The 24742-nt window shown below is 39.0% G+C and overlaps 1 protein-coding gene across 2 annotated transcripts in view; it reads left to right on the top strand.

Moving 5' to 3' along the window:
* pacs1b (phosphofurin acidic cluster sorting protein 1b) overlaps positions 1 to 17435 on the top strand; it is an 81110-nt gene extending 63675 nt beyond the window's left edge. The window contains exons 7-24 of one of the 2 annotated variants that reach the window (XM_084711592.1): positions 387 to 464; positions 4831 to 4890; positions 5142 to 5302; positions 6788 to 6881; positions 9144 to 9224; positions 9473 to 9594; positions 10937 to 11072; positions 11392 to 11496; positions 12104 to 12210; positions 12976 to 13130; positions 13702 to 13812; positions 13915 to 14017; positions 14109 to 14151; positions 14263 to 14305; positions 14399 to 14540; positions 15805 to 16043; positions 16988 to 17107; positions 17223 to 17435. In XM_084711592.1, the coding sequence (XP_084567718.1) occupies positions 387 to 464; positions 4831 to 4890; positions 5142 to 5302; positions 6788 to 6881; positions 9144 to 9224; positions 9473 to 9594; positions 10937 to 11072; positions 11392 to 11496; positions 12104 to 12210; positions 12976 to 13130; positions 13702 to 13812; positions 13915 to 14017; positions 14109 to 14151; positions 14263 to 14305; positions 14399 to 14540; positions 15805 to 16043; positions 16988 to 17107; positions 17223 to 17341 (2019 nt within the window). In that variant the 3' untranslated portion in view covers positions 17342 to 17435. Of the gene's footprint in view, positions 1 to 386; positions 465 to 4830; positions 4891 to 5141; positions 5303 to 6787; positions 6882 to 9140; positions 9225 to 9472; positions 9595 to 10936; positions 11073 to 11391; positions 11497 to 12103; positions 12211 to 12975; positions 13131 to 13701; positions 13813 to 13914; positions 14018 to 14108; positions 14152 to 14262; positions 14306 to 14398; positions 14541 to 15804; positions 16044 to 16987; positions 17108 to 17222 lie in introns of both variants that reach the window. The other variant, XM_084711590.1, reaches the window with a different exon arrangement.
* Positions 17436 to 24742: the final 7307 nt, after the last annotated feature.

The following is a 24742-nucleotide window of genomic DNA, read 5'->3' as shown; positions in this document are numbered from 1 at the left end:
GAACTTAATCCCTTTCAATCATCACTTATGACCCACTAGAAGTGTGTGGTGATGCCTGTGTCCACAGAGATCCTACCATCTGCCTGTATTTACTTATTTTCTCATATTATATTATTTTACCAAATAAAAACGGCCATATTTCACATCCTGGCATTGAGACTGAATATACAAAAATCTTTCTGGTGCATTTATGAACAGCGCAGATGAATCATACTGATTCTGTCTTCAAGGTCCACGCAACAATGTGATGTTTTAGTGTTTTTAATGGTAGCTGTTGTCAATGAGACAAATATAGAATATTACCAGTTGTGTCTTTTAAATTGTAATAACCCAGAATTAATATTTATCTCATCTCCTTCCTCGGTCTCCTTTTCCTCCTCTCTCAGTATCTATACGACGAAGAAGAGGAGGTGAGGAAGAAGAAACCAAGGCGTAAGCTTCCTTCCAATGCCGCCATCACCAGAGTAAGAAAAACACCTCTTTCACTTCATTCATCCATCCTCCCTCCCCTCATCCCTCCTTCCCTCCATCTCTCTGCTCTTCTAACTCTACCTGTTTGTTTTGTCTGCAAAGCAATTTGCTGCAAAGCTGCTTCATGAAAAAGCCCTATCAAATAGATTTGATTCGACCGGACTCCCCCTCATCTGCCTCCTGCATCACCTCATTCAACCTCTCCTCCTCTACCCCCTCGCTCCCTCCCTCCGTCTTTTCCCTGTTGTTGGTTTTTCTATAAATCTATTTTTTGATCCCTCTCATTCTTGGTACAGGTAATTCAGGCCAATTTTCTGGGGAGAAAACATTGAGAAAAGTCACCGTTTACACTTACAATAACACTAACTGCTTCCTCACACACACACATGCACACACTCACAAATATACACGCAACAAAAATATAAATGCAGCATTTTTGTTTGTGCTCAGATTTTTCATAAGTAAAAGATCGAAGACTGGTCTGTGCACACAAAATGTAATTTTCTCTCAAATTTTGTTCACAAATGTGTTAAATTCCAAAATCATAAATAAAAATATAAAATATAAAATAATTTTATTATAATAATACAATAATATAATAATCTGTTAAACTACATAACATTAATCTCTTTAGGAATGACAGTGTATATCTTGTAAATTAATCAATTCACATCACAGTAAAATGTTTTTTTTGTTTCGTTAAATATCTTATTTCAGTGACGTAAAATTTTCATAGTTGCAGCAAACGGTTTCCAGGTGTTTTACATTAACAGGCTAACAACTGGAGGAGTGATGTCTGTGTTGGTGACGTTGCAGGGACTTCTCAATGGAGGAAATTTACCACGGGAGGTTCCTTTAATTAAGGAGCGCAGTTCATGTGCACTGTGGAAAAGCTCTAGTGTTTAGATTTTAGGGTGGACTTTTATTGTGACCAGTCCAAGATCATCCCGCTGTTTAATCAGCATCTGTACATGCCACACCAGTCAGGTGGACAGATTATCTTGGCGATTCAGAAGTGCTCATGAACATGGATTTTAACAAATCTATGAGCAAAATTTCCGAGAAATAAACGATTATTTGATTTTCATTGAAGAAGGAAAAACAGAAGTGTTGCATTTATATTCTTGTTGAGTGCATCTTCTGTATATTATTACTGTATCTTAATTACACTTTATAATATTAACAATAATTGTTAAATTGCTCATAGTGTTGAATGTAACAAACTCTGCCCATTGTTTTCTCTGCTCCACTGTTCATTCATTCTGCTGCACTGGTCACTACATTTACATACAGGTGTGCACACTGCACTTTAAATGCCAGCAGGCAAATGCCTCATAGTTCATAGCTCTGTTCCTGTTTGTAATTTCACTTGTCCTGTGTGCAAGATGTCTTTATCTTTTATTTTTTTATGTTTGCTTTTCTATATTCTTATATTTCTTTATTTTTATATGTTTATATTGGCAGCTTGGGCGGTGGGAAATGACAACTTGAATCATGAATTTTGAATACAGGCAACACTCTGTAGGAACACAAGTTTGCATAAAATAATCAGCAAACCTGACACTTACAATAGACCTGCAATTGACAGAAGAAAAACAGAGTATTTGTAGTGTGTGTGTGTGTGTAGCAGCAGGAGTTTGTCTCAGCAGGTTATTAATGGAGCGCTCCTGTGGAGGTCTCCGTGAGACTGTCACTGCTGCCCCCTAACAATACCACCTGTGGACAACACACACACACACACACAGAGAGAGACAAAATAATCACAATTTCTGCACTGCAGCACTCAGAAACCATTACAGCAGACCCTCTGCCCAGTGCTGCAAACACACATGCACATATATATGGAGAGAAACATTTACATCTCCAGAGTCCAGCATGAAGTGGCCCCTCACCACTTTTCTACCAGCAATTTTGGGCGCAACCTCCGAAACACTGCAGCTCTCTACAGCCACTCAGACATGCACTTGTGTTGCTGATGAAAGCTTTGCTCAACAACACTCATATTTTTCAAAAGGAAAATCATTGTTTAAACGTTTTCACCCAAAATAGGTTGCTGGGTATACGCTAATAAGAAGATGCTATTCATCAGAGTTTACAGCCCATATGTCTTTATCCAAAAAAAGTGGATAAAGTCCTGAGTTTCAAAATAAAAACAAAGATAAAAAAAATTAACAAAGCTCTAGATGTCTACACTCTACATGCGTACTGCTACATATTTCCCTGCACTGACAAGACAAATGGTGAAGTCCAGTTACAACATTATCAACTAATTCATGTTTCAGTCTGTCAACAACAATCAGGATCCTCATAAACTTTCTCTCTGGCAGAAAAAAACTATTAAAGGTCACTTTCATCCGCTACATTTGCGAGCATGTCAGTCATGTTATCATAATGCTGTGCTGGCAGTAATGTGAAGGGAGGTGGAGCCCATGTATAAAGATGAGAATGGATATTATGGACATTATCTTATATCAATCCATTTACAATTTTATATCGGTAATGTCAAATTTCATGGATCAAATAACCAGACAGAAATGTGAAATACTTGACATATTGTCTCAGATCAGTCCTGTTAATTGATTTGTTTCATTGCCCATAATAACTTAATACATCCAGAGGCATTAAAGGGATAGTTACCATGTTTCAAACAGCAGAAAAATCACTGAAGGTCAACAAACTTGTTTCTTATTTCATATGTTGTCATAGTGGCCAAATGTTATTATCACACAGTTTTCCCATTGTCCAAAGGCCTGTTGCTCTGAAAATACACACTCTTCCTGCAGTTTTTAGGGTTAGTGGTTATGATTACTGTGCTAATGCATGGATAGTGTGTATTTTTGGAGCAATGGGTTTCAGCATACTGGGCTGTTACAACAATGGTCTGGCATTATAATGTTAAGATGTGTGGAGGACGCACGTTTTAGTGACATTATTGATCTTTGTAAACCAACTGTTGCTTTATGATGAGTTTTAGCTCACTGTTCAGCTGTCTGGCTCCAACTTTATTGTTTTGGTTCACTCTCGCTGCTCTCATATCACCATTTTTGGCGTCAGCAAGCAGCTGTTTTCAGCCAGAAACCCGCTGTACACTATCCATCATTGTATTTTTCTGCTCATTTTGAAGTACCATAAGAGAAAAACATTTAACTCGTATGATTGATAGGACAGCCTCCTCTTCAGCCCCATGGCTCTATAATGCATCCACCATCACTCCATACAGATCTGATCTAACCTTCATTACAGGAACATGTGAAGCAAACAGAAATGTCAAGTTTTTTCTACATTTCTTCTTAAGACCATTTGAGGTTCGACTGACGCTCTTTTAGTTACAGCACCTTGCTGCACCCTCTTCTTTTGCAGTGGACGACTGGAGAATTGGTGCCACTTTCTACTCATCTCAGTGAACCAATTCCTAATAATCGCATAGCAGTAACAAGCATTCATTTGCTTTTTTTTAATTTGTCAATTTACTTGAAATTATGTTAAAATTCGCAATACATTTGGATGGCTATAGCTAGCAACTTGTTGGTGAACATCGTGGAGCATTGGGCAGAGTTGGTAGAGACCAAAAATAAAGCTAAAAAGAAAGTGAATATTGGACTTACTTTCAAGAGGTGGCGAGAAACATGACTCTAACTGAAGGCTAATGTTATTTCTTTATTAGCTTAAACAGTCAGTTTTAATTTGTGTTCACAACTGGTGTCCCCAAACAAATAAACAAAGTGAAACACTTATTGTAGGTTTGTAAGTCTGAAAAGTGTGTGCCAAAATAATTAATGCAGCTGATGACCCACTGACCTTCATAGAGTAATACTGTCTAGCTAAGAGTCATTTTTGAAGTACTGTTCAAATATCATGTGTAGACAATTATTGGAATTTTGAACCGCTAAGATTGAGAGAAAAATCATGAAGAAAATCCTGAGACAGTGTCACTTTTAATAACCTCCCTGTGCACTATACCTTCTTTTTCAGCTCAGCTTGTTCAATAAACAAACAACCCTTTGTAATTACTCTGGTGAACATGTGCGACGGGAAGTGTCGACTTGATAACCTCAATAACACTCACGCTCTCACATGTTCCAGTTTAATAACAGAGGATGCAGTCACACCCCGAGCCTGCACTGAGAGATCTGTATAGATAACACTTCTGCTCTGTGTGACATACAGAAATATGTCCTGGTGCGGTATCCATTAACTGCTGCTGTTTTGAGTCACCAAGCGTGAAAAGAGCTTGGAAATTACCGTTCTATGCTGCTCCTGTCATTTCTTTTTATGCCGTACGTACCGCAGATGTGAACATCCATCTTCAGAGCATCTCATGTTGTCCTCTTTTCTTTTTCCCATTTTCTTTCTCTGCAGCAACCAAACATCAAGCAGAAGTTTGTCGCCTTGCTGAAAAGGTTTAAAGTCACTGATGAGGTAGGTGCTGTTTTCTCACTTTTTCCCCCGTGTTGCAGATGTTGGCCCTCTGATATCACATACATCACACCCACTTCATGTGTGATGTTTGGTTTAGTTTTGTGTAGTTTAGTTTATTTGAACAGGGTTGTTTATACTTTCATAGCTTCTATATGTGTGAACAGAACTGTTCAAAGATGCATGAGCAGTATCTGTTTTTACGTTGGGCGTGTTTGTCTGTTGGTGACTCCTTTCGTCCGTGTCTCGTCCAGGTTGGTTTCGGCCTGGAGCATGTGTCGAGGGAGCAGATCCAGGAGGTTGAGGAGGACCTGGACGAGCTCTACGACAGTCTGGAGATGTACAACCCCAGCGACAGCGGTCCGGAGATGGAGGAGACTGACAGCATCCTCAGCACACCCAAACCTAAACTAAGGTAGCAGCACAGGCGCGTTGCAGCACCTGCAAACACTGTTGTCCATCAACACTTCAGAGCCCCCTCTGTTGGTCAAAACTGCTCATTGCACTCACAGGTGCTGAAATGTATTTGATTGATTGTGCAAATTCATGTAAACCTCAATCAATCAAACTTTATTTACATAGCACCTTTCATACAGGTTGATGCAATTCCAAGTGCTTAACAGATGACTCACAAGCTGACAACAAGACAGAACAAGTCAGATAAAAACTATATACACTCTATGTCAAACAGATCGTAAAAACAAGGAGTAAAACTGTTGACAGAAAATAAAATAGATTCAACAGCAATATTTATAATACAGAGTGAAGTAAAACCTAGACTAAGAACCAGTCAAATTAGATTAAAAGCAACCAAACCAAATAAAAACAAATAAAACCAATAAAACAAGAATATGAAAACCGATAGGCCACCCATGTAAGGACTTAAAAACTGTTGTGATATGTTCTCTCCCTCTGGTCCTGGTTTAGTTGAAGCTAAATTTATGATATTTTTTTTGAATAGATCAGAGAGGAGAGAGTTGCAGTAGTCCAGCCTGCTCGATATAAAAGCGTGCATCTTCAATTTAAAAAAAAAAAGTTAAAAAAGAAATATAATTCTCAATAATATATTGAAGTGAAATATTTAAGTGTAGGCTCTAAAAAAATAGTAAATAATTGAATGAGTCAAAAAAAAGTTCTTAGGAGGTCAATAACACTCTGCAAACAGAGTCAAAGAGTAACAGGAAAAAAACTTTTTAAAATAGTTTGTCAAACTTATTTTTAGTTCTTTCATTTGATTCTTGTGATTCTTGCGTTATGCAGTTTCTATTTTGCTCGCTTGTTGTGCCTCTGTATCTTTTTTCTCATCTTATTAGCCTCAAGATGAGATGAAGTACACAAAATGGCACTATTTGATAGAGAAAGGCGGCTCTGTAACTGGTTATAATGTAGTTCTAGAACACTTGAAAAGCAAAGGGGTGATATAAATAAATGTGATAGACCGCTCTGTTTCTTTTTCCCTGTCACAGTTCTGTTGCGGTTTCTTTTTGGATAAAATACACAAGAACATATTTGTTTTAGATGGCACTAATAAAAGATAAAAGGCCCGTTTCACTGAAGACATTTTGACCTGTCACAGTAGGAAAAACACATGTATAAATAACACTGGGACACTTGTTATGTAACACTTTTTAAAATTTACTTGATTGTAATGATTAAAAGTTCATAATTACAGACAAATCCATTGCAGATTTTTAGATTTCTTTATTTCTTTGATGTATTTTTTTTTTCTTCTTTTCTTTCTTCTTTTTTTCTCAGATTAATATGAAAGTTTAAGTGAGACCACTGCATGATCTGACATCATTTTTTAACAAAGAAATACAGTTTAGCTTTTCCTACTGTGACAAGTCAGACTGACTGCAGTTTCTTTAAAGGTTTCTTATGTTTATGTCTCTGTTTCCAGACCGTTCTTTGAGGGAATGTCCCAGTCCAGCTCTCAGACGGAGATCGGCAGCCTGAACAGCAAAGGCAGTTTGGGTCGAGACACTTTCAGTCCGGTAAGTAACTCGCGTCCATGGGGGGGGCAGCAGCTGCAGCATCAGCAGGAGTTTCACTTCTGTGAGCCGTGGGGCGTTTGTGTGGCGCTCAAGAAAACCTGAACCATCTCACCGGGAGCTGAGTGCAGTAAAACTTTATTATCCCCAAAGGGGCATCTGGCTTTACATCAAGACCTTGTTTGAACTGTACACAAAAGACACGTGTTACAGGAGCAACACACACCTATGACTGCATAAAATATGAAAGATTTTCTGTAAATATCATGTGTGAGTTGCTTTCTACCTTGTAACACTCTGGAGCTTCACAATGTAAATTTTAGGGGTTGTGTGATGGTTAACAGTGTATCAAAGCAGAAAAAACTTATTTATATCAGACAAGATCAGTTAAATTTCTTCCAACTTAATTCAGATTTGCTTTTTTGCAAGTGACTGACTGAATCAAATGTTTTGAAAGGCTGGTTTGGATTCACTCAAGTCACACAATAACACGACCCAACTAACCAATTGAGGCGAGTGGTAGACCAGCAATTCCCATATCCTGTGAGGTTAAATTACCAAATTTTTTTTTAGAGTTTGGTTGGTTTGTAGAAAGCGATATTTGGCTTGTATAACTGTTGTTTCCTGTTGGTAAAGACTGACGGCAAGGTAAAGCCGCAAAAATATTTTTAAGTGGCTAACTATGTTTAGCTGCTACAAAATAGGGGTGTGCTGACTGCCATCTGCTGTTGCTAATACACTGACTATGGATAAGTGTCTTATACAGCCCTTCTTCAAATAATCCAAGCTATCCCGTTAGTACATAATTGTATTTTTATTGTTTATCTTCTCTAGCTTCTATAAATGTAGTTGTTTTTGAATGTGAATTTGTATCAAATGTATCATGAGAGTTGTTGCCATAATCCCAGCGCCTCATCCTGTCATTAAGAAATCATTCCCACTTATTACGATTGTTGTCCTAATAACATTTCTCATGGCAATAGCCTAATACTAATGTCACAAAGGGATTCACACTCACAGTTTATACATGGCAAGATAGTAAAATAATCAAATTTTACTAAGACAGTGGCCCTAAATTGCAAACAGTGTCATAAAATAGTGTAAGAAAGCATCACAAAATTAAGCAACACCAGCTTGAAAATAACATGCGATTCTGCATTGATGTGCTAAATATCCACAGTCTGAAAGCCCATGAGAATGGCCCAGCGGGGAGAAACAGCGTGCAAATATAAAATTTCAGAAATGATTCCTTAATGGAGCAGAAATCCAATAGCTCTTTGACAGTCGCCATCTGCTCAATAAAAAGTGTGTTTAATGTCGTCGAGCTGAATGGATTTCACTGGATGTCTCTGTGCTGCAGTTCCTCCTTTCATAGTGACACTGAAGTAAGCCACATACTGTTGTGACTGGTGTCGGCACGCTTCCTAAAAACATGTTTTCAGTGGAAAAGTCTGCTCTCATTTCAGTAAATAGCTTTAATACAGTTTGTTAGTGTGAAACGCTGTGTATTGTGTTGTTTTTGGACATCACTGCTGTCATTTTAGATTGGTTCAGAAGTGGAAAAAGTAAATGTTATATACTCCAAATATCTGTGAGAAAAAAAGAAAGTAGAGGTACTGCTTCTTCTTTACTCATACTCACTCACTTATTTTCTTCCTGTCTTCTGTGTTGATTTGCTATATTAAGTCTTTCATGCTGTTCTCATCTTGTTATGTCTTTTACATTGTTTTTGTGTTGTGAGATCATTTTTGTCTTGTGACGTTTTTTACAATGTTTTTGTCTTGTTACATCGTTGTTGTCTTAATTCTTTAATGTTGTTTCCACCTTGTTACATGATTTTCAGCTTGTGTCTTTTACATTGTTCATGTCTTGTTGCATATTTACATTGTTTTCTGTTTACATCTTGGTCCTGTTATGTCTTTCACATTGTGTTCGTCTTGTTGCGTCTTTTTCCATGTCATTTGTCGTCTGTCTTTTTCGTTGTTTTTCATCATGTTACGTCTTTCTCGTCAATACATCACAACTAACAGAAACATTCGGTCAGAGAAAAAAAATTCTCAAGTAAAGAACAGATACTCGAAAACTCTACTAAAGTCCAGTGAAAATGTATTATTTATATATTTATTTGTTACTTCCCACCTCTGGATTGGTTAGGATGTTTTTTCTACCTGTTGCTGTATACTGACTCTTCTTCCTGCTTACTTACTAAGTACCGCGTCTCAGAAAGTCTGTAGACTGACTGTCGCTCCCGCGTCTTCCCAGCAGGGGGAGCAGCCTCCTCTAGAGAAGATGAAACCTTCCCGCAGCCGCAACCTGGAGGAGGCGCTGTCTGAGACCGACACGCTGGTACGGCTCTTATAAAGTGTGTGTGAGGGAGAGAAAATTAATGTTATGTTGAGATCTTTGTTAATATCCCTCCAAAGGGGATTCGCTGCCATCTGCGCTGTAAGTGAGACAGATTGAGAGAGACGGCGAAGAAACAAAAAGTGACGGAGTGTCTGAGATGATAGCTTTAGGATTGTCAGTATCTCTTATCTTAGATCTTTTTCTGACACTGACAGTTTGTCTTTGTGTGTGTGTGTCTGTGTGTGTAGGAGCTAACAGATCAGGAGCTGTTTGCAGAGGTGGGCCCCTGCATCACGGTGTCAGTGGCAGAGAAACCCCGTACGCCCCTGAAGAGCAGCAAAAGTGAAACCCAGGCCATGCCATCACCAAGGTAACCAGTCACCTCAAATTAAAAACAACACACAGGGATGAACTGTGAGGTATTTCATTTAGTTTGAATCTCCCTGTCTACGGCTTAATTATATGTGGATAAATATTTAATAATGTTTGGCTTCACTGTTTAGAGAGATCACTTTTGCTTTTCTTTTTCTGTTCAGGCCTAAAATTTGAGGTACAAGTTCACTTGATCACTTCTGAAATGACAGATGTAAACACTGAAATAAAGGTACTAGTCATTGATAAAGTCAACAAATTAACAATGTTTTACTCCTTTTGGGATTAATGTGAACTCTTAACAGTGATACTAAAAGCTAGAGTAGGTAACATATTTAATATATATTTTTTGTCATTATTTGTGGCTGTGTATTTGTTGAAATTCTCTTTATATCCCAACAGAAATCAATAAGTAAAATGCTCCAATTTTTTAAAAAAAGTCATGCTCGTTCACTAATATTACTAAACCCAGCTTTAAAGAACTATCACAATAAAAATTAAAAAAAGCAATTAAACAGGCCCTTCTTTATTCAATACACTGATATCTTAACTGTACACTGTATCTGTCTGGTTTGATATTATTATCTGCCTTATTAATGAGTCACTGCTGACTTTCTGACAGTGATCTAATTTCCCTCACTCTCAGTCATGACACCCAGCAATGATGTCTTTAAAACAAATGACTCAAAAGAATCTTTTGAAATGAAAAGAAGTTCAATCCGCTCATCCTGAGATGGCGAGCCAGAGTGAGACGCATTGTCGTTGGCCCACATCTTCCTCTTCAAATTCTCCACATAACAAATGCAAATGCAGTGATATCTAACAAGTTTGGCTGGAGGTAACGTTTCTGCTAGTGGTAAGCTAGCGTTAGCGGGACATGTTAACATTCGCAGCTTATGTTGGAGCAGGTAAAGGGAAAAAAAGTATAATCTGTCACGTTTTTTGAGACACGTTTTGTTATATGTTGTATCTGTGAACTCCAGCCTCAGGAGCATCATACCAAATGAATCACATCTGTGGGTGTGATGTGTCTCTATGCATGCACATACATGTATGACACACACACACCCACAAACCTGCTCTCTTTTTAGTGACAATAAATCATTACAGGTTGACTTTCATTCATAACATGGGATGTGAGGTAATCGTTTGTTGTTGGTGTTGTCACGTGGAACAGTGAACTTTGTCTCTGGCACATTTTAACACCTACATACATATGTGGTGCAAGCTGTAAAAGATGGCAAGCTATGGCTTAAAAGAGAGAAATGCTGTCCAGTCTCTTCCCTGCCTTTCAAACTGAACATTTTAGAGATGCATGGTTTGCGTTTTGTGCTCCTCAGGCTGGACGGAGGCCACACACCCAGACAGAAGCGCGTCAGCACTCCCATGAAAGAGAGGCAACTGTCCAAACCTCTGAGTGAACGCACCAACAGCTCTGACTCGGAGAGATCCCCAGAGCTGGGACACAGCACGCCGGTAACTTTTCACAAAGAGACTTTCCAGGATCTTATTGTGGGCTGACGGCATCGTTTTAACCCTGGATATGGGAATAAATCATTGTGTTGTGCATCAGCATTCCCACAGAGGGATTTACACTTGTGCTGCCTTTGTTCTGTGTCCCCCTCCACCCACTCCGTCCTGTCTTTTCCCAAAGTAAAGAATGCATGCTGATAATCTATGACTCGCCTGGAGCTCAGAAATGAATTATGTATGTGCTGATGAGTCATCTGCCGAGTAAATGTACTGCTGTAGGCTGGTTTATGTACTCTGTGTGTGTATGTGCGTGTGTGTGTAGGTCTTGAGGAAAGTGGTGTACGACCAGCTGAACCAGATATTGTTGTCCGACTCTGCTCTCCCAGAGAGCCTCATCTTGGTCAATGGCACTGATTGGCAGGGGCAGGTAAGACTGAGTGTGTGCATTTTCATCTTGTTCCGCCTTTTACGTTGTTTTTATCTTGTTAAGTATTTCTTTTCATGAGATTGTTGTTAGATCGTTTTCATCTTGTTACATTGTTTTTGTCTCGTTAGACTATTTTCATCTTGTTTTGTTGTTTTCGTCTTATTACATTTCATCATGTTTTTATCTTTTTGGATTTTTTTTAGATTTTTGTCTTGTTACATTGGTTTCATCTTGTTATGCCATATTCCTCTTACATCTTTTACATTTTTTTTTTGTTAGCGTCTTGTTAACGTCTTGTCACACCTTGTTTTGTTGTTTGCATCTTATGTCAATTACTTTGTTTTTGTCTGGTTAAGTTGTTTTCGTCTTGCTGTCTCAATGCATCATGTTATGTCATTTTTGTCTTATTGGACCTTTTGTTTCGTATTTTTGCATCTTTTACGCCATTTTCGTCTTTTGTTACGTCTTTATGTGGTTTTCATCTTATCTCATTTTCGTCTTCTTCTGTACACCATTTTCGTCTTGTTTACATGCATGAAGCATGCATCAGACCGAGTGTGTGTGTGGCCATTTTTCATCAAACATCTTCCTCTTTGTGTGTTTGCAGTATGTTGCAGAGCAGCTCCAGGTGCAGAGACACCCGGTGGTCTGCACGTGTTCGGCGGCCGAAATCCAGGCGGTGCTGTCTGCTGTGCTCACACGCATCCAGAAATTGTGAGTATTTTTCACACAGAAACACACACATTCTGGGTTAAAGCGTCTCTTGCTTTGCAGGATGACTCATCCTCTTATTCCTATTTTCGCTCTGAGCTTTATTCTTCTGTTTTTTGTCCCATGTTTGACCCTTTTTTCTTCTTCTTCTTCTTCTTTTCCTTATCTCTTCCTCCTCCTCATCCTTGCCCTCATGACTCCACATCTATAATTTCATTTCTGTTTATGCCAAAACAGTACTGTATATACCTCCCTTATCTTTCCCCTTTTCTCCTCCTTACTCTGTTTCGACTCTCTCCATCCCCTCACCTTCACCCTCTTTCTATTTTCTCACAATTTCAAGTTTGAGTTTACTTTATTGGACTTTGATCAAACTTATGAAGGACTATAAGAAATGGGGTAAAAGAAAACAATGGTGGTTGAGTTATGTTTATATTAAGTAGGAAATAGATGCATTGAAGAGAATTATTAGCTTTTGATCATTTGTCAGCATCATAAAACCTGGAACTTTAAGTTTTTCTCTAGTTTTAGGACTTAGACAATGAGTCAGCTGACAGAAAATTAAGCACAAAGTTCGATAATCTGTTCAAGGAAAAATGCTAAAGACACAATTTCCAGTTTGTCAAATGTAAGGATTTCCGATTTGTTTTCTTGTTTCCACTGTTTACCCACCAGGTTTGATGGATGAGACACTGTGACATAGTTCCAGTGGATTCACCTCTATACAGCACTGAAAACACCTCTCTCTCTCTCTCTGTATCCCTGTAGCTGTAACTGTAACTCGTCCATGCCCAGAGCGGTGAAGGTGGCGGCAGTGGGCAGCCAGAGTTACCTGGGGGCCATCCTGCAGTTCTTTGTCACCCAGCTTGCCAACAAGACGTCCGACTGGCTCAACCACATGCGCTTCCTGGTTGTGCCTCTGGGTAAGAGAGTCCACATGTGTTGCCATGGTGATTGAAAAGCTTGCGCTCTTGCAGAGTCATGCCACGGCAAGGTTTTATTGGGGGGATCTGTCTGTGGAGCCACAAACCTCTGCCCTTTCATTTTTGGACATGTATTCCAGACTTTAACTTGTGTGCGTGCCGATTTGTTTTAGAGAAATATTCAAATGCAAATTCAATCACTCAACAGCATGCACACAAAATATCTAATGTGTACAATAAATTATTTTAAACTGGTTCAAATAAAAAGTATGACACTGCAACCCTCATTGTAATAACATGTTTTTGTTATGTTAAGTTAAAAATGTATGTCAATCTCACAAGGGATGGATGTTTGTGTCAAGTGAACATTAAGTTTTAATGTAATTTTGACCTGAGGTCCTTAACATTTCTGTTGACTACGTTCAAATTTTATATCAGGAGTAAATTGGGGTTTATAGTGTTGTTTATCATCATAGATTGGCCCAGCTGTACTGCTACAATTGCACTTCATAAAAAGATCTCCACTTTCTTTCCTCCCTTGCCTTCACTTTTGCTCCATTGTCTCCATCAGGCTCCCATCCAGTTGCTAAGCACCTTGGTGCCCTTGACAACCGCTACAGCTCCTCCTTCCTGGACAGTGCATGGAGAGACGTGTTCAGCCGCTCTGAGCCACCGCAGACAGGTACCACACTGGTCATACTGAGGATGAATAACCTCTGTGGGTGATAATCACTGATCAAGTGGGTGTTAAACATGAATTTTGGACTTTTTCTGTCACCTCCAGATCAGTTGGATGTAGCAGCAAGAATTGCCCAATACATCAGCGGAGCCACAGTCACACACCAGCTGCCCATTGCCGAGGCCATGCTCACCTGCAAACACAGAACGTGAGTACAGACGCACACACGACCCAGACAGTCTCACAAACTCGATTTATGTTTCCTCTGATATTCTCTGTTCTTTTCTCTCCTGGTCCAGGCGAGATGAAGACTCCTACCAGAAGTTTATTCCTTTCATTGGGGTAAGATTTAACCTGTGCATTGCACTGCAGTAGGTTGCCAAAGAAAATCTGACTTTACAGATTATTGTTGATCATTTAGAAAGGTTGCTGACATCACCTGCTGTTTTTCAGGTGGTGAAGGTTGGTCTTATTGAGTCTGGTCAGTCTCCAACAGGTGAGTGTTGGGAAATAGTTTTAAGACATAAACATTTGATTTGATTTGATTTAGCGAGTGGTAATGTGATCATTTCATTTTATGGTTGTATAGGAGACACAGAAGAGGGCGTGGCGGTGAGTTTGGCTGTTCCCTCCACGTCTCCTCCCTCCCACGGCTCACCCACAGGGATGATTAAAGAGGCAGCCACGCCCCCCTCCTCTCCCTCCATGGGCAGCGTACTGACAGTACAAGGGTAAGACTTGGGTGAAAAGGGTGACTTGTATAATTATCATTCCTCCCTTCTTTCTCTTCTTCCTACCTGTTTTATTTCCTCTGTGACCCCTTCAGGGCCTGACACATTTTGCAGACTCCTCTATTTCTCATTTCCTTCCTCACCCTATATAATCAATTTTACGTAGGAAAATGATGTGGATGAGGCACTGGAGGATCAAGATAATGGCTCTATCACTATTCTAGATGATGAAAAGGTCTTATTTGCAAGAATTTTCTTCTCAGTTAGATTAACCGTTTTGTGTAATTCCAAATGCATGAAAAGCTCTTTGGGAGCAGACCAGCTAGACCCCTATATCTGAAAGACTGCTGCCCCCATCATTGCTGAGCCATTTACACAAACTTTTAATTTGAAGTTTTTCCTCTGGTTTAATCCTAAAAGTCTGGAAATCAGCCATAGTGACTGTGTTTCATAGAGGAGGAGATACAAGTTATCTGAATAACTGTAGACCTATCTCCAAATTCCCTTGTCTAGAAAAATTGTTGGAATCTTTTGTAAATGAACTGCTTTGTAGTTTTTTGTCTGCAAATGCACAGGAAGCACTGTGCAGCTTTGTTTATTGACTGTTAATCAAGATTGGCCTTGTTGGATTTTGATGAAACATCCTTTACATGCAGTATAGCAATAATTCAGTACGATTCAGCAGTGCAAAAATCGATACAGGAATCTTAAAACAAATAATCGTGATGTTTTTCTCCCACCACATGTTTCTACAGTAGCCCAGATCAGACACACCAAACTGTGGCTCTAGAGGGGGCCTTAGAGGTTTTTGCAGCCACTGTGGTTTCTCCTACAGGAGGGTTAGGCAAGTTGTTTGCAAACCACAGCAATATGCCACTAAAGCCTACATACTGGTCCTTTTACTGCATATTTTGCTCCTAGCACCAGCTTAGCTTGACTGGGAGCCATTTTGAAACGAAGTGAGTGACTCTTTGATACTTCAGTCGTGTTTTCATCTGTTTGATTCAGTGGATTTCTACTGCTGTCTCTCTCTGAAGAGCCAGCCAGTCTGTCTCCATTATGTCTCTGCTCTAATCCGTTTATTTCAGCGTCTGCAGTTTTGAACATAATGTACAACATTCAACTGCAAAATCTGTCTTGTTTTAAAGTAGTTGTGGATTTAAATGTATTGTGGTCAATCAGGTGCCGGCAAAAACATTTCAGCTGCAATATTTCTGCAGATAAATAAGGATTAAAACTGTCAATGAACACTTTCTGTCCACAGGAGTCCCAGTATGTCTCACGGCGTGGACGCCATTGGCCTGCAGGTGGATTACTGGCTGGCCTCCCTAGCTGAGAAGCGGCGTGAGGGTGAGCGACGTGACACGGGCTGCAAGAATACGCTGAAGAGCGCCTTCCGCTCGCTGCAGGTCAGCAGGCTACCAGGTGGGGGCAGCAGTGACCCACAGGCCCAGGTCAGCACCATGGCCATGACTGTGGTCACCAAGGAGAAGAACAAGAAAGGTGAGAGAAGATGATCAGAGTGGAGACATAAAAATTATTAATTCACATAACAATACTATAAGGAATATTATTTAAGGAGTCCTCAAATCAATAAAGAGTTTTACAGACTGCATGTAGCTGTGGTCAGAGAGGAAATCAATCAAATCAATCAATACAGACATTGTCAATGAATCTGAAACATTTTTTACAACTTGTTTATTTCTAAGTGTATTAAATTACTTTTACAGTGTCCATGGGTGTGGAAAGATTCAGAAATCTTTACAATGTCTCAACCTGCTCCATGCGACAGTGAACAGGCTTAGCAAAGTCTCGCTTGTTTTTCGACCTTTTTCTTTTTTTGCAAAGTTTTGTGCACTTGCTTCACCTTGAACTTATTTTCTCTGGTCTAAACTGATGCTGATGTCTTTGACATTGCTGTTTTACCTTTTTATAAGGATATCCTCAAAAGAGATGAATTTTGAATGGGAAATGGGGAGTTGTTGGGAGTTACAAGTAAGTACAACCCCAATACAAAAAAAGTTTGGATGATTAGAAATAGAATGCAATGATTTGAAAATCATTTTTGACGTGTATTCAATTGAATACATTGCAAGTCGTTTAATTTTCAAACTGATTAACTTTATTGTTTTTTGTAAATATACATTCATTCTGAATTTGATGCCCGCGACAAGCCCCAAAAAAGTTGTGACAGGGGCAACAAAAGACTGGGAAAGTTGTGGAATGGTCCAAAAACTCCTGTTTGGAACATTCAAAATGTAAACAGGTTAATCTGCAGAGAGAGAAATCACAGATGGTACTGCTGGATTGCTTGTATTATATCTGGACAATTTTTCAGCCTCCATTTGTTGGGGTTTGCTCTCTCGCTGTATATTAGGAAGTGATCTTAAGCTCCCAGCATGCATGCTTAGACATTTTCACATTTTTGTCTTTCTGCCTTTCTTCAGTTCCGACCATCTTCCTGGGCAAGAAGCCTAAGGAGAAGGACGTTGACTCAAAGAGCCAGGTCATTGAAGGCATCAGCCGACTCATCTGCTCTGCCAAGCAGCAACAGACCATCCTGAAAGGTAAACCTGATGGATCAGGACAGTTCTGTGCCTCCATTTCCTTTATTTCCTTCAATACTGTATCTCCATATCATCCCGTCATTCAGCTGAGTTTTTGTGTCTCGTTCCCCTCCAGTGTCCATAGATGGCGTGGAGTGGAACGATGTGAAGTTCTTCCAGCTGGCCGCCCAGTGGCCCACTCACGTCAAATACCTACCTGTCGGACTCTTCGGCTACAGCAAGCCGCCCTCCTAGGGGCGAGCGCCCGCCGACTCCTCTGACCCTGACTTGACCTTCGACTTTCCTCGACTTTTCCTGTCACACCTTTGCGCAAAGACCCCACCTCTCAGCACATCCAGAGCTGAGAGAAGACATCGAGCGGCTGGACTTACTTGTTTAGTTTTGTTTTGGTTACAGTCATCTTGTTTCTCTTTTGGGGAGGAAGAGGAGGAGGAGGAGGAGGAGGAGGAGGAGGAAGAGGGAGGTGTTGGGGTGCAGCGCTGTTACTAGTCACTTTAATGCCCCTTTTGGTGTGTGTTTGTGTGTGTGTGTGTGTGAGAGTGTGCATGCACACGTGAATGTACAGTATGTGTGCGTGTGTTTACAAGGGGCTTACAGCACAAATTTATTAGCTAACTGCCATTTACGTTTCCGTTCTATGGAATGCAACAGCATGCAACAACTCACCGATTTCAAGCCCTTAAAATCTGACCCCCAACTTTTGATCCCTTCACGGTCCCACGATCCACACGTGCATGCTCTGAAACTAACAGATAACACCACTCATGTGCCGGAAACAAAATAAAAACAGTTACGCAACAGGGCTTCAGTGTTTGCATGAGCCAGTGACAACACAAAGAAAAGTCTCCTCTGCTCACAAAATGCAGTCAAATAACTAAAAAGGTTTGCATGTGATGAATTCCTCAGATGCCCTTTCAAAACAGGCCCATTCTTTCTTTTTTTAATTTCAAGGGCTTCCATACAATTTAAAATATTTTTCCTGTATTAAAATAAGTAATTTGGATGTCTAATGCCAAATGTTTCCTTGCAGAAAAAAAGAATATCTATAAAGGGGAAGTGTCTTTTTTTAAATTGTGCTCTAGTGAAAAATAGTCAAACCTTCCCTTTAAAGCTGTTTCGTGATGCATAGTGTATGTTTTTGTGAAGAGTTTCAGGATTTCAGGGCAGGGGGCTGCTGTAACGTGCAGTTTTGTTTATTTTCTTATTTGCTATGCACTTATGAATACACATCTGAGTGTTTGCAGAGTACAGCTGGTAAAAAATAGATGAGCCCTTTTAACAGCAGAGCCAACCAACTGTGCAACAGCAAACTGAAACAACAAAATGCAAATTTAAACAGTCCCAAACTCAGCGGCATTGTTGGGAATGTGATAGGAAAAATGTGTCCCCCCCCCTGCATAAACTCTGCTTTTCCATGCGGATCTTAACTGCAAAAATGGGAGTTAAAGGGGTAGTTTGCATTTTTTGACATGGGGTTGTATGACATACTTATCACAGTCAGTGTATTACCTACAATAGATGGCTGTCAGCACGCCCCCAGTTTGGAGAAGCAGCAAGAGTACCAGCATGAATTTTAGCCACTTATAAAAAAAAATGGTCCATATCAGTTCAAGTGTATGGTATATATATATATAGAACTGCTTTACTTTGCCAACAGACAGCCTTTTCTGACTGGAAACTGGAAATCGTTTTCTCTAAAACCACCAGACTCCATTGGCAAACACAGTAATTTTACCTTGCAGAATGTGGCGGTTGCTGGTCTACAACTGCCTCATTCTGTTTGTTTGTTTGTGTTATTGTGTGACTTTGGTGTTTTAAATTGTTACTTTGGAATCACCAAAGTAACACAATCATGCACACAAACTAATCAATCAAGTTAGTGGTAGACTAACAAGTTCTGCGCTCTGTGAGGTAAAATGATGACAAGAGAGGACAATATAACGGCTGATGACAATGTAAAGCAGTGAAAATATAGTTAACCACTTTGACATTTATTTTTTAAGGAACGCCTGTTTTTAGGTGTCTAAAAAAGTTTTGCTTAGCTCCTTACACCAGTACTCTGCCTGCTTGCTTCTTCAGACTATGAATAAGTACCTCACTTCAAAAAATCCAGACTATCCCTTTAATCACCTGCAATAAAGCACAATGTTGTTTGCCAGTAGTCCCCCGGTTAAGTGAAAACAGCAGACCTGGTCAATTTTTTAAGCATTTTGTGTTTCTCTTCTCCTTAAAAACCTTCATTTTATCAGGGAAAAAACAAAAATAAGTCTTTGGGTTGATTTGAATTATTTTGGCACATGCTTTCTCTAGGATGTCGTGAGGTGATTAGTGAGTGTACAGTAACTGGTAACACGTGTGTGTGGTGAAATAAATGTAACGTGGTTAAAAACAAAAAAATCACTAAATAGGAGGAATACTTTTTCTACGATGTGACAGAGGGCATGCAATTAGTGTGCGTGCGTGTGTGTCTGTTGGTACTATGTGTTGGTCATTATCAATGTCATTGATTATCATATTAGGGCTGCAAAACCTGCAGTAGTTGTCTTGTTGACTTTGTGGCCTGGCACAAGGTGTTTTTTTCCACTACTAAACAATCTGAAAAGGAAAAAAAAAATCAATTAAGCCTTCCTAAGTCCTGCCCCTTTTTGCTCAGTGCTCAGAGTTGAGCAAGCTTGGGACCTGGAAAAACATCGGTCAACCTCTGCTTCCTGTACTTGGGCAAGGAAACTGAAACTTTTTTTTAGTTTCCTCGTACTTGAATAGGATACGCTCTGTGCTACGCCCGTTTATGTTGAAAAGAAAACCAAATTTTGAAGATGGTTGAAAGATGTTTCTGGGGGACCTGTAAAAGTGACATTTATATGAATATATAGTTACATCTTAAGTTAGCTAACGTTAACAAAATGCAAGTTAATTAGCTAGCTAATCTACACAGTTAGATCTGTGAGTACTAAAGCACACGCCTACAACAAGACACCTCGCAGTACAATCACAGCTAAGTTACATTTAGTCAGCAAAACTACCTTGTTATGTTAGCTAACTAGCTAGCTAACAGTTGACATAGATTATCTAGCTAGTTAGCTGGTGTTTTGCTAACATTAGCTATCAGATACTTGCTAGCTAATGGCAGATGTAGATTGAGAGGGGTCTATCTATGTCCTCACAGACTACATTACACCCCCACTTCTCTACATCACACACGCCCTGACAGAACTTCCCGAATTAAGGTACATACTTGAACCCAAACTAGAATCTTTTCCTCAACCTACCCAAATAATTTTTGTGCCTAAACCTAACTATGCAGTTTTGCTAGCTGCAGTAGGCATGTTCTATAGTAGCTACTGTTTACCTACATGTAAACCTTCCTGTCTAGATTAGCTAGTGGATTAGCTAGCATTTAGCTAACATTAGCTATCAGATATAACTTGCTAGCTAATGTTTGGTGTAGGTTAGCTAGCTAGCGTTTTTCTAACATTAGCTAACTTAAGATCTGACTATATCTCTTTTACAGGTCCCCCAGTAACATCTTTTAACAATCTTAAATTTTTTATTTATTTATTTTTGTAAATATAGACGAGTTGACGCACATAGTGTATCTAAGAACAGGAACCAGGAAATGAGAAACCTGAGGAGGTTCCAAAAGTGCCGGGACTTAGCAGGGATCAATTAAATCCACTTTTACTGAAATAATTTGATTCTGTGCAAACCCAAGAATGTATCTGCAGCAGTGGTTTATAATAATTGTTCTAAAAGCAATTTTTAAAAAAATGCACAGCTGTGTAGCTCCTCTGCCTTGTGTCACCTACATCGTAACACTCTCCATCTCCAGTGAAGTATTAGCTACTTTTTTTTCTTTTTAATAGTGTTAATGCCAACATCGTTGATTTAAATGCTGTTTTTGTTTGTTTGAGATTAGAGTAGGAATTTTGGATTTTACAGTGTTACAGTCGTGATGTCAGCGGCGTGTCTCAAACTTGGCTCACTTCTCTGTTGGACAGCATCCACGACACGAGGTTTCAAACCGAACGGTTTCAGAGCTCGCTTTGTTTGTTCACTCTGTGTTTGGTTCACAGCTCGTCTGTCACTGCCGAACACACACTCAGTTTGGTGTTAAGTACTTCCAAATATTTGAATGTATTGAATTTAGTTTACATGTGCTGTCTTACATTTTTGTGAACGAATAAGTCTTAAGGCACAAGAATAGTTGTGTCTCACTGTAAATAATCATTTGGTGTTATTTGGGCTGAAACAGACGTCACATTTTGGACATAAAATGTTCCATCAGATGACAAGCTAGTTTGGATGCTGTTCTCCAAATACTTTTGTGTAAAAAAATAAAAATACAAACATCCAGTGGGTGTCTTGAAAGCATCCCTGTCTAAACCTGTAGTTTTGCTGATAACCAGTTAAGGGCTTGACAGACGGACTGACTGACGGGTTTCATTATTCCTGAATATCAGCGAGCGTTGATGTACTTTAGTTTAGGTCGCTTAATCATTTCATTCCAAAATTTGACGCCTGCTCTTAAGAAGTATTTTTGGCATAAAATTAAGCATAATTTGCTGTTCTGAAATCAAACTAAATAAACCTTTGCTAAGAAAAAAGTACAATCACCTTGGTACCACTTTAAAATAACTCATACTTAGAAACAGTTTAAGGGGTCGACCGTTATTCTTTTTCAGGGCTGAAACCGATTATTAGTGATTAAGGAAACCAATATTTGGAACTGATATAAATTTGCAATAAAAAGGACAATCTATGTGTTAAAATTTAGAATAGCAATCTCCCACAAAAAACTTTGCTAAAAGGCCTTTTAATATGATTAATTAAAGTAAAACTTTTCAACATTATCTTAAAACAAAAAGTGCAGGGAACTGCCAGTAGCATTTCTTAAAGTTAAATGAAAAGTTTTTTAAAGTAAAAAATGAATAAAACTAGTTAAACCTAAATTTGTACTGAAATTTGTACTGAAATGCCTTAAAGCATATGTTTATTTAAAGGAGAACTTTTCAGCATTATTATAATTTGATATTATTATCATTATTTATATTCTCTGCAGTAGGATTAAAAAGTACACAGATTTTGATAAACAAAAACATGCTGAAAATCGAAAACCAATAATTGGCCAGGCCAATAATCGGTCGACCCTTACTTTATATGTCACTAATGACTTCATTATCATTAATAAATCATTTAAGAATACATTAAAGTTCTGCTGTTATGCATGAATGGGAAGAACTTAAGCGTTGTCAGATTGTGAGGTCACACTTCAGTGAAGTAGCCCTTTGGTTAATATACAGTATATACTCACTTTGTTTTTAAAGCTGAGCAGAAACATTTTTATTATTAACAATAAGTCAAGTCAGTACATGGAATGTGAATAGTGACACATTGTGACAAACAATCACCCAACTCTTCAGTTCCCTTCACATCTATAGAGTGTTTCAGTGCTGTTTAGCTCGTTGTTTTGGTTTAAGGCCCTGTAACTTTATCTTCCTGGTTTACTCTCACAGCTTTTTTTATCTGAAAAGCTCTAAAAAACTGATAGTTCACCACATTGCCTGCACTGAACAGCAGACAAACAGAGTTCACGACTATCTGGTGAACACAGTGGAGCATTTAGCAGCTAAAGAAACAGGTATTTCCCATCAGGAGTTGGTGGAGACTCAAACTGAGCTAAAAGGACGGTGATTATTGGACTTTCATTCATTAAGTGGACATAAACAACTCCAGATGAATGATGATGTTAGTCTGCAACAGCTGCATGTATAAGTAGGCAACAGCTTGCTAAGATGATCCCCTCCTCAGTGCTACAATAAGTTGAGTAATTTGGTACCTGACTTAAACTCGATCAACTTTTTCCTGTTCTTAGATGTGCTATGATGGATCTACGCACGAGGCTCGTCTATGTTGAATAGATGTTGAAGATTGTTCAAAGATGTTGCTGGGGGACGTTTTAAAGTGACAGTCACATCTTAAGTTAGCTAATGTTAGCAAAATGCTGGCTAACAATCGATAAAGATTAGATAGCTAGTTTTTTTGTTTACATTAGCTAACAGAAATAACTATCCAGCTAATGATTAATGTACATTAGCTAGATAGTTGGCTAACAGTTTGTTAACATTAGCTATCAGATGTAATTAGCTAGCTAACAACTGATACAGATTAGCTAGCTAGTTAGTGAATGTCAGTGCTGTGTTCACAGCTTGTTTCTTTTGCCCCCAAGTGGCCAAAACAGTTCAAATATTTGTAGGTCATTACAAAGAGGTTTTCTACTTATATTAAGTTATTAGGCCTGTGATTATGCAAATTAATAAGTAATTTGTCTTTTGATAAGTAATAATTAAAAGACAAAGGATACACTGTAGATGAACTAAAGGGATCCCTCACTAAAATGTGGCAACCCAAAACTTAACTTACTTTATGCATTGTAAAAACTTCCTGCTGTTTATGTAATTAAGTCATTAGTGACAATTTAGAAAGTTAAGTATGCTTTATTGTGAAAGGGTACTACATTTTTAAATGAGAAAAAATGGATTCAGAAATAAAAAGTTATTGTAAATAATGTTTTGGAATGAAATGCTTGATTATTTTACTTAAACTGTAATCATGGAGGGTCAGTGATCTTGTGTCTGCTGTTAAAGAGAGAGGGACAACCTCTACTAACTCAAAATGCTCTTTGCCTTGTAGTGTTGTTAGCCTGATTATTGCAAATGATGTGAATCCAAACTACTTTTCCAAACATTGTATGAAGTCTTACTGTATTGATGCCTCTTTTTGCTTGCAGCCTCCACAGAGGTTAAAGGTCAGCTGATTCTTTGACTTCCTGATTGAACTGAACTTGGAAATATTCTACTGAAAAGAGAGGCATTAAAAAAAAAAACTAAATCACTGCCAAAACTACAATGTGAAGACATTATTATACTCAGATAGATTTGTGGGGGTTCTTTGGTCGCTGATAACTAAAAACGCATCAACAACAAAGTGATCCTTGTTCTATAGTCATCATTTCAGTGTTTGGAGGAACTGAATGCTTTTTTTTCAATCACAGTCATGTTCTGCAGCTTTTCTCATCTTTGGCACCTTTTAGAGCATCTTTCCTCTCATTCTTAACGTTTACATGTTCTTCTAAAGTCTCTTTAAAAACGCCGGTTGTTCTGTGCGTAAGTCTTGAACTCGTTCCTGTGTGTTTTTTCCTGTATCTCTGTACCTGTGTGTGTTTGTGACAGTGTAACGATGGTTCCTCTGTCCTTGACTAGTCGTGGTTAGAGATTAGGAGCTGTTTGGTCCATCAATAATCTCTGTCAGTGATCAGCAGTGTCTTTTCTCTCCACTGTAATGTCCCTCTGATGACGATGATGATGAGAGAGTCTTCTTCACCAGGCTTCCACAAGCTTAGCTTTCTGAAATCATCTTTAATGGTATCGTACCCATTTCCCCCACAGCTTGTACATTTGCTGTCTGTCCTCACGGGAACGGGATTCGCCTATGAAGAGCAGTTCAATTTCTGCCTGATGGGCTCCTGCTCAGAGCAGAGCATCCTAAGCTTGTGGACTTGTGGAGAGTATTTTGCACATATGCCATTGTTTCTTCAGCAGCAGTCTTCAGCTTTTTTGCCTTTTGCCTATAACAATA

The sequence above is a fragment of the Lutjanus erythropterus genome, chromosome 23 (genome assembly GCF_056507025.1).
Source record: "Lutjanus erythropterus isolate fLutEry1 chromosome 23, fLutEry1.hap2, whole genome shotgun sequence".
Classification (NCBI taxonomy): Eukaryota; Metazoa; Chordata; class Actinopteri; order Lutjaniformes; family Lutjanidae; genus Lutjanus; species Lutjanus erythropterus.
Note: the sequence above shows the minus strand (reverse complement) of the source record. Positions and strands in the feature narration are given on the sequence as shown.